At 46.8% G+C, this 14786-nt stretch overlaps 1 protein-coding gene across 3 annotated transcripts in view; it reads right to left on the bottom strand.

Moving 5' to 3' along the window:
- The window catches only part of SUSD6 (sushi domain containing 6), a 95091-nt gene that overhangs the window by 37544 nt on the left and 42761 nt on the right, over positions 1 to 14786 (bottom strand). For 2 of the 3 annotated variants that reach the window (XM_053889538.1, XM_053889540.1), the window contains exon 2: positions 11851 to 12051. In XM_053889538.1, the coding sequence (XP_053745513.1) occupies positions 11851 to 11971 (121 nt within the window). In that variant the 5' untranslated portion in view covers positions 11972 to 12051. Of the gene's footprint in view, positions 1 to 11850; positions 12052 to 12311; positions 12415 to 14786 lie in introns of those variants that run through there. The other variant, XM_053889541.1, reaches the window with a different exon arrangement.

The following is a 14786-nucleotide window of genomic DNA, read 5'->3' as shown; positions in this document are numbered from 1 at the left end:
TAGAACAGACTTTTATTGTTTACCCAGCACTTGTACACATATTACCTCATCTAATCCTATTATTCACAATCTTCATTTTTCCTGCAAGGCCAGGGTCTGCCATTACCGCTAACAGAATTTCTGAACGCCAAGGCTGGGACCTCAAAGCGTCTGAACCGCCTAACCAGAAGGTACAGAGAACAACGATGTGGAGAAGGAGCTCCTCTACTGACAGCCACGCTGAAGAAACCTGAGACACTTCTCTGCTGGAAGTCACAACAGTTCTCTGCACCCCCAAACACATCAAATCACAGACAGCCTCACCCCGACGTCTCCAATTACCCCAGCTCTGATCCAAGCTGAAGAGGCCTGGAAAACATCCGCTAGCCACAGATGCCAGCTGCTCGCTCCTCCCCTCCTCTCCCTTCCAAATCAATTAGGAGCCTCCCACAGTCCTCCCAGACTGGAGCTAGACCCCCAGGGGACCCTGTGCTGTGAGGCAGACTGGCTGAAATAAGGGGTCCTTGTCAGACACGCCTCCCACCCGCTGGCTGGGCTGAGGCAGAGCATGAGGGGCCTGTCCTGAGTGACCCCACCCCTCCAGCAGGCTGGAACAGGCCTTACTTAGCTGGTCACTTCCGGTTCCTATGGGCAAATAGGAACGTAAAGGCCATTCTTCTCATCCCCAATCTTCTCCACAATTTGTACCCAAACCAATACCCTCCTCCAGCCCTATTTCCCTGTTTAGACTCATTCAACCCTGAATCCATTAACTGGTGTTTGTATTCTCTTTAACCCTTTGATCATGAAGACACTCCAGCACAGAGTTGTTGCCCTTCCTCCTACTCCCTCTCCTCCCGTCCTCAACTGGAACAACTCAGCAGGAAAGGCACGTGCTCCACCAGCGGCATCTCACTTCCCAGATGCTTCCCCCAAACTGCACTGCTGGTGAAGTTCAGCCCAATCTGAAGGCTAGACTAAGACTAAGACTAAGACTAAGACTAAGGCCCCTCAGACTAAGGCTAGACTTTATTTTCCTTCTGAAACCTTAGCTTCCAAACTTCCTTCACCAAGGCAGAGACCACTCCTTCATCCACCAGGGCAAGAGGCATGCCAGTCTGGAGGACAGAGTATACTGGACTTCCGAAGTTTCAACAGAAGTGTCACAGCAAGCTGCAAAGCAAAGCTCAGGGAAGCGAGCAGACGTGACACTTGACTCTCTCCCTGTCCTCCCTACACATGTCCCCAACATGCTGGCTGTCCCTGCCACTGGCAAGGTGCCACAGAACAGCAACGATGATGCTACACCACAGCCCTGTACAGTCAGTGTGCTCTCATCCCAGTGTCACACAGAGGAAAACTGAGGGATGTTCACTTTGAGAAACTTGCTCAAAGTTATACTACATGTTAGTGGCAGAGCTAGGATTCAAACCAGGCTTTCTGGCCCCAAAGACTACAATCCTAATTCTACTCTGCCATCTTGTCTTCCTTACCTGCTAGCTTCTACTTGCCTTCAGCTCTCTGTGTAGACTTCTCTCTCTCTCTCTCAGAAAAGGCTACCACGGCCCCCCTAATCTGAGCCAGGAACCCCTCTCATGTGCATCCCGTGTGGTACAGTGACTTCCCTGGCCAGGACACGCACCATGCAGAACTGCAGCTGGCATAGTCCTGGCGCTCGGCAGGAACATCGACAAGTGCCTGGGAGCACAGCAGAGTGCCAAACCATCAGCTCCGGGCTCCTCCCGGTCTACAGCACTGCTCCTGGCTGCAGGTGCCCTCCTCACAGGCTTACCCTGAGAACCCAACTGCACGTGAGAACTTCCACCACGATCCAGTCCGGTACCTGGCCCCAGAAAGCCCTCCATGGCATTCTAGAATTCCCTGCCAACCTTATGTCAACCCATGCCTGCTAAATGAGGTAGTGTGCTTAGGAAAATACCAAAGCCAGCATGTGCCCCGGCAGCCCTGAGTCGGGAGGCCTTGCAGCAGGTCTATAGGGTATGTGCAACATGATCTGCAGAACAAAGGATTTGGGCTTCCCAAAGCTGCAATTCCCAGAAGTCTTAACAAACTGTCCAATTCCTTCAAATCAAAGATAGTCGAGGTTCTAGGAATTGGAATCCTGTCCATCATCAGAAAACCTCTCTGACATCCTCAAGAGAAAGGACTAGGAGTGCCTGTTCGTTCAAGAAACATACACAAAGCCTACTCTCCTTCCCCCAGGCCCTATTAACCTTACTGGTAAGGGGATGAGTGGTGCCTCATAGAGAAGATGACTGAATTGGATTTTGAAGGATGATGAGAGGTTTGGGAGGGAGGGGAAGAGGCAGGATTCCAGCCACAGGAATGCAGCCACTGGAAGAAGAGTGAGAATAGGCCTGAAGGTGCTATTGTGCAGGTAAAGAGGGAAAAGGAGTCCCCTTAGCCTTGACTTGAGGTACAGAGTAGACGGAGTTATGGGTGGGAAAGGGGAGCCAAACCCATTCAAGCTGTTCCTCCCGGTCCCTCCCCAGTGTCAGGGAATGTTTCAGAGTCAGCACGCATTCCTCCTCCTGACCTTTCCTCCCCAGGAGAGAGCCTACCTTTCCTCCCTCCCATCACCTAAGGGGACCCACACCCACAGTGGGTTCAAAGTTCCTCACCCAAGTTGAAAGTCCGCACACTGCAATGAACTCTTCTAGGCAGCCTTCCCAGTCCCACCCTTTCTCCTCAGAAGAGCCTCACCACCTGCATCCCCTAAGGCACAGAGGCACTTTCACACCGTTCTTAACTCCCCAGAAAGCTAGGGATGGAATCTTATGGGGAACCATAAATCAGTGCAGAGGCCCACAGGGTACTGCAGCTCACAGGGCTGTGCACTTGGCTGCTTTCTACTCATGTGCAGGACAAGCCATGGTTCTGCACAGCCCTGCTGGGAGGGACCCTCACCCCATAGAGTACCTTTCCCAGGTTGGGTCCACCTGGGATGATCACTGGCCTGGTTACAGCAAAGAAGCAAATGTATAAAGGACTTTGTCCTTACCTTCAAGGAGCTTATGTGCAAACACTTACATACCAAGATCTGAGTTGGAGAGTCATGATAGGAGAAGACCTCAAAGATCAGAGGCCGAAGGGGTCTACTGTCCAGGAGTCATGAAGCTGAGAGCCACACAGCCTACTGAAGTCACCAGCTAACTTCATTGGCCATTAAGCAGCAATTCTGAGCAGCCACGCATGGTCATCAGGAGGTTTAGTGGGGCTACACCGGCTCTAGACACCAGAGGATCCTTTGCAAAGGCCTTCCCAAAGTATTAAGATCAACTGGGAAGCAGAAATAACCAAGGCTTCTCTCCCATCTGCTGCCACACCTCACTGTTCCCTGACCGGTGCTCAGTAAACATTATTGGGCTGCTCCTCAGGCCCACTCATTCCTCATCTGGTGGGTGACAATCCCAACAACATTCTCTTGTACCTCCCACCACTGCCAGAGTCAACAAGGCCCAACTGTCAGAACTCGAGCCAGTGACAACAGACACACAGGTCCTGTCCTCTCCCAAGGAGACATGTGTCTCCTACATGTGAAGAACTGATTGTCAGGCCCTTTCATATTTCATAAAGTGTTGCTTGTTACTCAGAATAACAAAGGCTACAGCACAGTTATTTTATAACCCTGTTTCTACTTGGCCATAACTTCCTGAAACACATTTCCCCTCTTGGGTTGAAATGCCTAAAATACTTTTGTGAATTAAAAAAAAAAAAAAAAAAGGCTTTGCAAAGAAGAAATCTTGAAGAGAACCTGTTTATCTGCCCTGCACTACTTCCCAGAATTCTGAACGATTAAACAATTGTACTTTAGGAGACCTGCTACTGGCAGAGTTAACAAGTCAAAGAAGCTAAACATGGGGAAAATCCCCATCTCTGGGGAAGCAAATGAATCTAGTTAGAAAAGGGCTCTTAAAAGAAGAAATGCTGTCAAAATAGCTAAGAAAAGTAGGAGGGGGCAAAAGGATTACCATATGGGAGAGGAGACAAGAGAGTTCTTACTTAATTCTGATGTTGTATTCTCCCAGATGTGTTTAAGAATCTTTTATTTTTTTTTTTTAATTTTTTTTTTTTTTAACGTTTATTTATTTTTGAGACAGAGAGAGACAGAGCATGAATGGGGGAGGGTCAGAGAGAGGGAGACACAGAATCTGAAACAGGCTCCAGGCTCTGAGCTGTCAGCACAGGGGCCCGAGGCAGGGCTGGAACTCACGGACCGCGAGATCGTGACCTGAGCCGAAGTTGGCGCTCAACCGACTGAGCCACCCAGGCGCCCCAAGAATCTTTTAAAATACAATCCTCCTCCCATCACATCATGGTGCTGATAAAAGGAAAAATGTCTTTAATTTGCAAAATGACTCCCAAGGTTCCTAACAAACAGCAGCTTTGAGGAACTCTGGCTCTGAAATGCCAACAAGAGACCCTCTCCGAAGCAAATGGCTTACTGTGAGATTACCTAGCTGATCCCCCACCCCTACCCCAGCAACAACATTGCTAAGGGGTACTGCTGCCCTTTTCTCCTTGTCTTCATATGCAAGATGCCAACATGGAAGTATTTGAGAATTACGGACTTATGAATTATGAATAACTCAGGCAGTATGCAGCCAACTCTACTCAGTATGTACTGAATTGAATCAAACAGAATCTAAGACTACAGAAGAAACAAGGTACACCTTCCAACCTTGAGTCTGTCTGAATTAACTAGCTGTGTGGCAGCAGAAGTGCAGACTGTAGCAACTGCTGCTAGAATCTGATCTTTCAACTTGGAAATTACGTCTTTGTATGCCAGGCCATGTCCTAACTGCTTTATATATATACATTCTTATTTAATTCTTGCAACAGTCTTATGAAGTAGTCACTATTATCATGCCCATTTTAGGGAAACACTGGCAGTGAGGTCAGAAAAATTATCCAGGGTAACACAGAGAGCTATGAGTAGGGGCCGTATTCAAAATATTCAAACCCAGGCAACTGGACTCCAAGGTCCACGCTTTTGATCAGACTACACTGCCTCTCTAAAAACAAGGAGTCAATAAAAAAAGAATGAAATGCTGCCCTCTGCAACAACATGGATGGATCTACAGGATATAATGCTAAGTGAAATAAGTCTTCTGAGAAAGACAAATACCATATAATCTCACTCGTAAGTGGAATTTAAGAAACAAAACAAGCAAACAAAGAAAAAAAAGAGAACAACAAAACCCCCAAAAACCTCAAAACACAAAAACAAAAACCAGACTCTTAACTATACAGAGCAAACATACAGTTAACAGAGGGGAGGCGAGTGGGGGGGATAGATGAAATATGTGAAGGGGGAGGCGCCTGGGTGGCTGAGTCCATTAGCTGATCATGACTTCACCTCAGGTCATGATCTTGCAGTTCACAAATTCAAGCCCTGCATCGGGCTCTGTGCTGACAGCTCAGAGCCTGGAGCATGCTTCAGATTCTGTGTCTCCCTCTCTCTCTGCCCCTACCCTGCTCACGCTCTGTCTCTCTCTCTCAAAAATAAAAACATTTAAAAAAATTAAAAAGAAAGAGGTGAAGGGAATTACAAGTGCACTTACTGTGATGATCACAATGAATGTACAGAATTGTCAATCACTGTATTGTACACCTGAAACTAATATAACCCTGCATGTTCATTACACTGGAATTAAAAGCAACAAACAAGCAAGGGGCAGACCTGAAAGATAACAGATAGATGTTACCCTGAGCTGCATGAGTGACCTCAGTGCCACCACGAGAACTGCAGGTGGTATTTACTATTTTAAGGTGTTTATGAGTTGAATCCTATGCCACCTGACAAGAGACAGCTATGTGAACAAATGCTAGGGGACAATCCTTTTTTAATAGTTATAATCTAGGGCTCCTGGTTGGCTCAGTTGGAAGACCATGCATGCGACTCTCAATCTTGGGGTTGTGAGTTTGAGTCCTACATTGGGAGTAGAGATTACTTAAATAAACTTTTTAAATAAATAGTTATAATCTCACCCTTATCTTCTGGTACATTCAGATTTCATGCTTTACATTGGCTTCAGGTGAGGTGCACGAACAGGGCTAGGAGAGATCAGCAGCCAGCACCCTTCTCTTTCACCCAGCAGCATGAAAGGTTGTCTCTAAATGCTGCTGTCCCTCGGGGCCTCAACACTAAACACAAGGCCTGCCAAGGTCACCCCTGATCTGGCCACACTCCAGGGAGCCAGTCATACTAGCACCAGCCACCTGGAATGGGAGTGAGGGCTGCTCATGCCCTCTGCAGGCTCACATTCCTGAGTGATGCAAAGGAAAGGAATCTCCCAGCGGGTAAGAGGTGATGAAAGGATTCATCTGCAAACCTACTAGAATAATTAAGAACTCTGGAAGCTGACCCTAGGTTGTTGTGTTGTTTTTTTTAAGTGCCCTGTGGCCCCTTTTGCAGGAGTTGGGCAGGTAAGGATAACATCCTAGCTCACAAATTAGGCCAGGGTAGTAGGGCACCTTTGCTTAAAAGGTGGAGTCTGTGCTTACTGAGAGCTTTAGCCCAACTGAGACCCACTTAGGTGTTCAGTTTGGTGGACTCCTGGTTTCTGTTCTTCAAAAGTTACAGTGCAAAGCTGATACCATGTGTTTGCAATGTTCTAAACATGGCACAACAATTAGCCTGAGGAGGGTAATTTCTCAATGTCTTTTTGAGACGCCAGGGTTCAGCAAGCCCTATAATGACCCATCCAGCCTCCTCCCACAATCCCCAAGTCTTTTTATAGTCACAGGTAATTACACCACGGAGAGATTACATCACTTTGTCAGCAGTGTTTACAACCGACAGGAAGATGCTCTGCGGATGTTTTGGGAACTACATCCTCATTTAGCAAACAATTTGCTGTGGTCCCTATTGTTCCTTTCCAAGAATAGAACCGCCCTGGTAAACCATGTGCCTAAACTGGGAACCAAACAATCAAGGGTCCCAGTACACGAGAACAGAAACCACCACAGAGGCAAACACAGTAACCCAGAGATGACTCCTGCATCCTTTATCCAGGGGAGGAAACACAGATGGAGTCTTTCTTCCTCTGTCAAAAGAATCATCCGAAGGTTTCCCCGAGTGCTCCAACAGGGTGACACAAGAAATGGGTCTCAGAGAAGCCTGCTGCCACTCAGCACACGCAGTGTGGTTCTCAGCAGACCACGGGCAGCAAAGTTAGACAGACTCGGCACAAATCCAAGCCAGCTTCCCCACAGACAACTGCCTGTCTCTGAGCAGGTTATGTAACCTCTCTCTGCCTTAGTTTCTCATCTGTAAAATGGTTACATGACCACCCAGCTCACAGGCTTTCCTAAGGGCTTTAAATGGGATGACACACAGAGAGCCTGACACACAAATGATGCTCTGTACATGTCAACTTCCTGCCTATTCTCACCTCTCAGCTCAGTGTACATTATCTCTGACTCCAGGTCCCTTCAGAGATGCAAGATGAGCCAGGGCCACTTGTCAACATCTCTCCAGCACATCAACACGAAGAGCCAAAGCCGTATCACACCCCTGAGAGCCTTGTTCTCAAGGTTTTCCCTCTTCAGTGAACACTAACTGCCATGCTTTCTCACTCTGCTGCATAGAAATACAGATGAGATTTTAAAATGGCTTTAGGTGCTTGTGTGATGTTTAACATGGCCTAAAGTGTCATGGAAACACTCTTGGGGCGAGGGGTTGGGGTTGGAAATCAGAAACAAGTAAAATACTGAGTTTTTTCAGCAAATGCTCAGGAAAGGGAGAGAATGAAAATCAAAAGCTTTTTACATGAGTCAGCAAGCCAGCTGGGTTGAGACCATCAGACTATGGAAACATGAGCTTTCTGGAAGGCAAAGGGGTTTCCAGAAGTAACCAAAACTTCCTCAACTGGTCAAGTTTGACACCTCCTCCCAATTCCTTATCCCCAACACAATGACTTTGCATCTTCATTTTTTTTTTCTTAAAGACAGCAAAGGATGTCATCTGCATAAAGTCTCCTGCCCAGCATGACTCAACAGTGGGTCACATACCAACCCTGTTGTTGTTATTATTTGGGAATTACACCACACATTTTATATGCCAGGTGCCCTCCAATCATTTTTATTAGTCTACACAACACCAACCTAACATCCTTAAGGATTCGATTTCTGTTTTAAAGGAGACACAAAGAGGTCAACTGATTTGCCTAAGGTCCTAAAGCAAGTTTCTTAAGATCCTGGGTAAAGGGAAGGAGTTGTGTGAGATCTGGGAAAGGCTGCTGCACAGCTGAGACCCTGATTCCTCTCTGGTTCAAGAAGAGAGGCAAGCTGTGTACTATGCATATAATTTTATTTTCAATTCTGGTCTTTTGCCTGTATGGTGTGACCAAGTGTAAAGAGGTAAGATACTCTTCCTTCTGCTACTCCAAGAAAGGAAACTTCCAATGATTTTCCCCATATCTGCTTAAGGAATGACCAAGGGGGAAGCTGGACCCACTGCCTCCCTAACACCTTCTCCATTATAACTCCAAATCCCAAACTGTAGATAAGAGAAACCAAGATGGAAAACTGAACTCGATCATGGCACAACTCTGCCCCAGAACGCTCAAGTGCCTGTTCCTACATGATTCTTTTCTTCTAGACCTAAGCAATTATGACCAAGACTAAGGGTGACTGTGGAATTTATAACCAGAGACTCTACAGATGAACTGCCCCCCAGAAGACACCCACTTACGTATGTCTGGTGGGAGTCTCACAGTTACGAGTGTGTATGTACACACAAAGACTACAGCCCACTGGGTAACAAAGGCTGTGTATTTTATAAGCACCTCATTTTACAATGCCTCTGGAATAAGTGTTCAAGTGCAGCCACAGGAGCAGGTAAGGTAGGCACGAAGAGGAAGAGGGGACTTTTTTTGAACTGGCATGCCTTTCCTCAACTTCAGAGTATCTGAGAGCTCTGGTTTCTTGGCAAGCTGCTTATGGCAGGCACAGCCATGCAGGTGTGCTATGGGTTTCAGGCCAAGGAGTGTGTGCCTTCTTCACCGAGAAGCCACTCCAGAGAGGGAAAAAACCAGCAGCAACTTGGTGCACTGGATCTAAGTAATGGTAAAACCCCTTCCACTGCCTGCATCCTGCTCTGTGCCAGTACACATGTTTTATGGGAAGGAGAAAAGACTTGGGGGGTTGGGGGTTGCAGGGAAGGGAGGATTCTTTGCAGATGGGGGAGGGGAAAAAAGCTACAGAGCCAACGTTTCCATCCTGCTCTGAGCCCACACTACAGACATACATTTTTCCACATTGGAGAATAATAATCCCTTTATCCAGCCAGTCTGAAACCATCAGTTCCTGATAATTGAATTCAGACCTTGGGTGGAAAGTTGGGAAGGTGTGGGTAGTTGGAAAATGGGGTGGGAAATGGGAGGAGGCAGAGGTGGAGCCCATAAAAAGGAGGGTGGCAGTAGGCGGAATGGCTTAATGAAGCTAAGGAAGTTAGAGGCCTCAGACACCAAAGGCAGACCTTCTGCCTTAAAATTGCCAGGTCACACGACCAGACAGCTCCCCTAGTGGAGCCTTGGAAGAAGGTGGTCTTGGTAGCATACTAGGCACTAGGTCAGGTTCTGGAGCCTGGGCCCTAGGACCCTAGGCAAGTGCATGACCTCTAAAATCCTAGCTCTGACAGTTATTCCATTCATGCACATACTTATCGAGCACTATTTGTTCGCGTCTAGGGGTAGGGTGGCAAATCTCTTCTAGAAAGGGTCAAATATCTTAAAGTCTAGGCTTTGGGGTGAAACCGTCTATGTCACAACCATCCAACACCTGCCACTGCAGCACAAACACAGCCATATTTATATTCATAAATATAAAGAATAAACACTGCTATCTTCCAATAAAACTTTATAGGCACTGAAATGTGAGCTCACAATTTTTATGTATCATGAAATATTATTCTTTTGATTTTTTTCCCCAATCATTTAAAAATATAAAAACCATTCTTGGCTCACAGGCCATACAAAAGCAGCAGGAAGGATTCGGTCCATGGACTGTCACTTGCCAACATCTGCTCTGGAGATACAGTGGTGAATAAGGCAGGATCTCTATATTCTATGGCTCTGTGACTACAGCTTCTAGAGGCCTCCTCTGGCTTTGGCTTATATGCCCTGCAAACGTAAGCCCTGCTTCATCTGGTTGCACAACTGGTGTAGTCTGGCCTTCTTTTCCTTTGAAATCTCATATATAGTCATGAGGCCTACATTGTGGGGTCTCAATCATTAGTAGTGGCCTCCTTGGTTGTGCCAGGGGCTCCTCACAGCCAAAGAGGTGTTATGCTTTGTGGGAAAGGTTTAAGTGTCAGAACAGAGTAAAGAAGAGGCAGCAGAAGAGGAAATCTGCACGTGCGTGGTGGAAAAGACTATAATGCAACAACAAATGGGTAACTGTTTTTCTCAACAGTTCAGAAGAAAAAGCTTAGATGAGACTGCACCATTATCTTCATGTGTCGCGTAAGCGGGTGGCAGGGGTTGATAGAAAAAGAATGAGAGGGGGCGCCTGGGTGGCTCAGTCAATTAAGCACCTGACTCTTGATTTCTGTTCAGGTCATGATCTCATGGCGCATGGGCTCTGCACGGACAGCACAGAACCTGCTTGGGATTCTATCTGCCCCTGCCCTGCTCACGTTCTCTCTTTCAAAATAAATAAATAAACTTAGAAAAAATAATCAAGTGTTCAAAAGAAAGAATGAGAAAGAGCACGGTATGGGGACTCTATGTGCCACACTATACCACACTGCTCTCATCCTTCAAGTCCCCTTCCAGAATCTACCTGAGATCCCTCTCCAGGGAATGCTGTCCAAAGAAAACTGCCGTATAAATGTATCTAATGAAGACTGGTAGGGGCCCCACTACTGTTGAGTTCATTCATAATTAGTTAAGACCCCTACTGGTACTTGCAGATACAGAGGCAGGTTCTCTAGCGTCACCCAGAGGCCTATGGTACACATCAGAATATGTGCTTTCTAAAAAGGACGCCAGGTCGAGAGGACCACATGAAGAGAACCTAAGAAGGGTCTTCAGAGCACAGCAGAAGGCAACAAGGATCAAGCTCATGGCTACATCTCTAGCCACTGCTACAGCTCTTGCAGCCCATCAGCTTCAACCAGAAAAGTCCGTAGAATTATGAAAGTATAAACTGAGAGAAGTGGATAGGACCTTAAAGGTATCTGGGTCAACCCCCCTCATTTGATAAATGGAGAAACTAAGCCACAGAATGCCTAAGTGGCTTGTCCAGGATCACGAAGTTTATAGTGTCAGTGACCAGGTCCTCCTTTCATTAAGTTACAACACCTCAACTTTGTACTTATTCTGAGAAAAAAACATAAAAAGACAAGAAACACACAATAAGCTAACAATCATTAAGTGCTTGCTGTGTTATCTCAGACAATCTTCACCCCCCCTCCCCCCCCAGGGTAGGTACTACTTTTATCCGATTCTGTAGCTGAGAGGTAAGGAGGTCTGCTCAGGTCGCAGAGCCAGCAATGGGACTAGACTCAGAACACAGGCAGTCTGATTCCAAAACGTGCACCCTGCTGAATATCGTGTTCTGAATCCCTCCATCCTGCCTGGTGACTCCAGCTGTGGGGGAAAGGGGCGACAATGTCAGCCCAGCAGGTTCCTACACACGCGTCTCCCAGGTGACTCAAGAGGCCCCTTAATGCCACACCCCCAGGCCTGGCCCCCCCCAGCTATACCACGGCACAAAAGCCCACCTCCACCCTCTTCTCTCCCTGCAACTTCCCGCTAGATGGACAGTGCCCTATCCCAGCCTTTGGGAGAAACAATGGTACTGAGTCTTTTCCCTCCCACACAGGGGCAGTCGGGGACCCACCTGAGGCAAGTCCGTCTCCAAGGAGGGTGCTAAGGATCACCAGTGGAAGGAACACTCCATGTCCCGCGGAGGCCACGGCCAACGCTGAGGTGCTCTTTGGTGTTATCCTGCCATGGCACATCTTTTATCCGTCCAAGTTATTTTAAAAAGAAAAAATTTAAAAGCCAGAAGAATTCTAAAGTCAGCCACGGGTAGATTTACCTATAAAAAAAAAACAGAAAACAAGGACATAAGTGAAAACTTTGGCCCTAAGTTAGCTGCAAGTAGGCACTGTAGCAAGGAAGCCATAATCACATACAAAATGCTAGTAACTGAATTCCTGCTGCCAGAAGGGACAGGCACATAAGTGGCTTTTCAACTCCTATGTGGGGAAATGCCGAGGCCTGCAGCAAGCTGCCATCAGTGTCAGCATCTAGGAGCCAGATCCTCGCTCTAGGACGAGGAGACCAACACAAGCTCACCTGGAAATCTGTCAGGCATGGCAGAACTTTCAGCAACTGCCCAGGCTCTGCCCCCACCGCCTCCAACAGAGAAGAGGAGAGAGAGGCAGCTGTTGACACAGATGCTACACCCCTGAGTCAGGCTTTGCCTTTGCCATTTGGACTCAGAGCGAGTTCAACCGACCGAAAGGAAAAAAAAATAGAGAACACGTGTCTTAAAGGGAGAAATACACCGCCTAGAGAAGGAATGCAGCTGCGGGAGCCAAGGGCCCACGGCTAGGCTTGCTCAGCTGCCAGAGGCCGGATGAGCCCCTGAGGATCTGACGCTGACTCCACAGCCATGAATCTCAAAAATGGACCAATTACTCCAGGCTCACCTGACATACCTGTGACCCCAAGAGGCCACACTTGCTGGGTGTCCCTGACAAGGACTGGGAGAGGACGGGCTGTGACTGTTAATTAGCACCCCCACCCACTCTAGTTCAGACGATGACTTCAGAAGAGTAGGAACCAGGGTCTTTAAAAAATGTATGTATCAGGGGTTAAGACTTTAAGGGATTACTTTCTATAAGCCTTCAGAGAAGCAGCTGAGTTGATGATGATACACTATGATATGGGCCTATTATATTTTAGTTAAGTCATTTGATTTCATTTACCCTAGTTTATAACAAGTATTCCAAATAATAAGATTATACTCCCTTTTTAAATTCCATACACACCTCCTTCTCCATTAATAAGGCTTTATGTAAATAGATAAGGGAGCCTGCCATCTACAACCCTAATAAAGGATGCCTCTGAGACTCTGCCAGGGATATTAAACAGACCTGCCTTTAATCCATGTCTGAAGCCTTGACTCAGGCCTACATCCCCTTCTAAAGAGAGTTACTGCAAACAGCAACATGAGCTACCTCAGCATGAAGGAAAAGCAGCTAGGAGGGCCTTCAATGAGCATGAGCTAGCCACTGGGTCCTTACTCACTACCCCTAAGTAGCTGTGACTATAGCAGTCTTCTGTCCACAGCTTTTACCCAGACTCCAACTTGAGCCTTTAAAGCTGTAGAAAAGGGATGGTTCATGAAGAGGTCTAGGGGTGGAGTCTGTAAGTGACCGAAAACAGTACAAACAGTACGCAAAACCGTGTGTGTGTAAATGTGTGGAATGTGTATATATTTATGTGGCTAAGAACAGCAGAGTTAGAATGCCAGAATTCCAATCTGTGTCCTCTATTATGACCATGTGGCCAAATCACTCTCTTAGCCTCAGTTTCCTCATCTGTAAAATGGGAGCAGTAACCATATGTCTTCGTTGGTTTGATGTAAGGATTAGGATCAGACAAAGCACTTGGCAGTTCCTGGCACTTTGCCAGTACTCAGTAAATACTGCCTGCTGTTGCTGTTGTAATTAGTAATAAGGCTGAGCTGCAGAGACCTTAGAGGTCATCAGGCTTTACGTCCTCATTCAGGAGATGCCAAAACCCAAGGTCAGAAGAGGTTCAACAATATGTCCAGTTAGCAATGGGTGCTGTCATTTTTGATTCATCCACAGCAGGTATTTGTACCAGGCAGTCATCACCCCCAGAAGGCAACATTGAGAATAACACGTGGTTGGGCCACATTACAGCACGTGCACAACAAATATTTCTATAGTGAACGGATGGGGCTGGATCAGAGTGGTGCTTAGGTGTTCTGTGCACAAGTGAAGGTAACCAAGAGAGACTCCCCAGAGGAGGTGATGCTGACTGCTAGTGCATATGTTTAGTGAAAAAGAAGGTACCAAATACAAGTGGAACAGAACAATGGGAGCACAGCACGCTTGGCAGAGGCTAGAGTTAAGGGCTAGGCCAAGGAGGTCAAACTTTACCCTGAAAACCATGTACAGCTTAGAGGATCATAAACAGAGGAGTTATAAGACCAAATTCATTTAGGAAGAGCACTGTGGCAAGGATTTTAGAGGAAGGGAAGTGGGGGGCATCAAGTGGTAAAGGATCTTAAATTTAGTATCATTAACGTGGAGCTCTTTCAAGGGCAATTTGACAATATCTGTCACATATTCTCTAACCTATCAGTTCTACTTCTAGAATCCGTCCTCAAAAATCGCATGAGCAATGATATAGATGCAAGACAGTCACTGAATTCTTTGTACTGGCAAAAGACTGAAGTGAGGCAAGTTAAACAAGTGGTCATACACACACCTAACAAAATACCACGTACTGGTCTAAAAAGAGTTAGGCAGGAGGTGCCTCAGTGGCTCAGTCGGTTAAGCATCCAACTCTTGATCTCAGCTCAGGTCTTGATCTCAGCGTCCTGGGTTCAAGCACCGTGATGGGCTCCATGCTGGGTGTGGAGCCTACTAAAAAAATTAAAAAGAACTAGGCAGGTCTAGTCTGTCCTCATATATGAAATGACTTCCACAATCAGTACATGAAGAAAGCCACTTGCGAGGCTGCATGTATTTTTAAAGGGGATACACACACACACACTCTTGCATGCCATGAAAA

Source organism: Panthera pardus, unplaced genomic scaffold (assembly GCF_024362965.1).
Source record: "Panthera pardus isolate Hobbes unplaced genomic scaffold, ASM2436296v1 HiC_scaffold_24, whole genome shotgun sequence".
In the NCBI taxonomy this organism is placed as follows: domain Eukaryota; kingdom Metazoa; phylum Chordata; class Mammalia; order Carnivora; family Felidae; genus Panthera; species Panthera pardus.
Note: the sequence above shows the minus strand (reverse complement) of the source record. Positions and strands in the feature narration are given on the sequence as shown.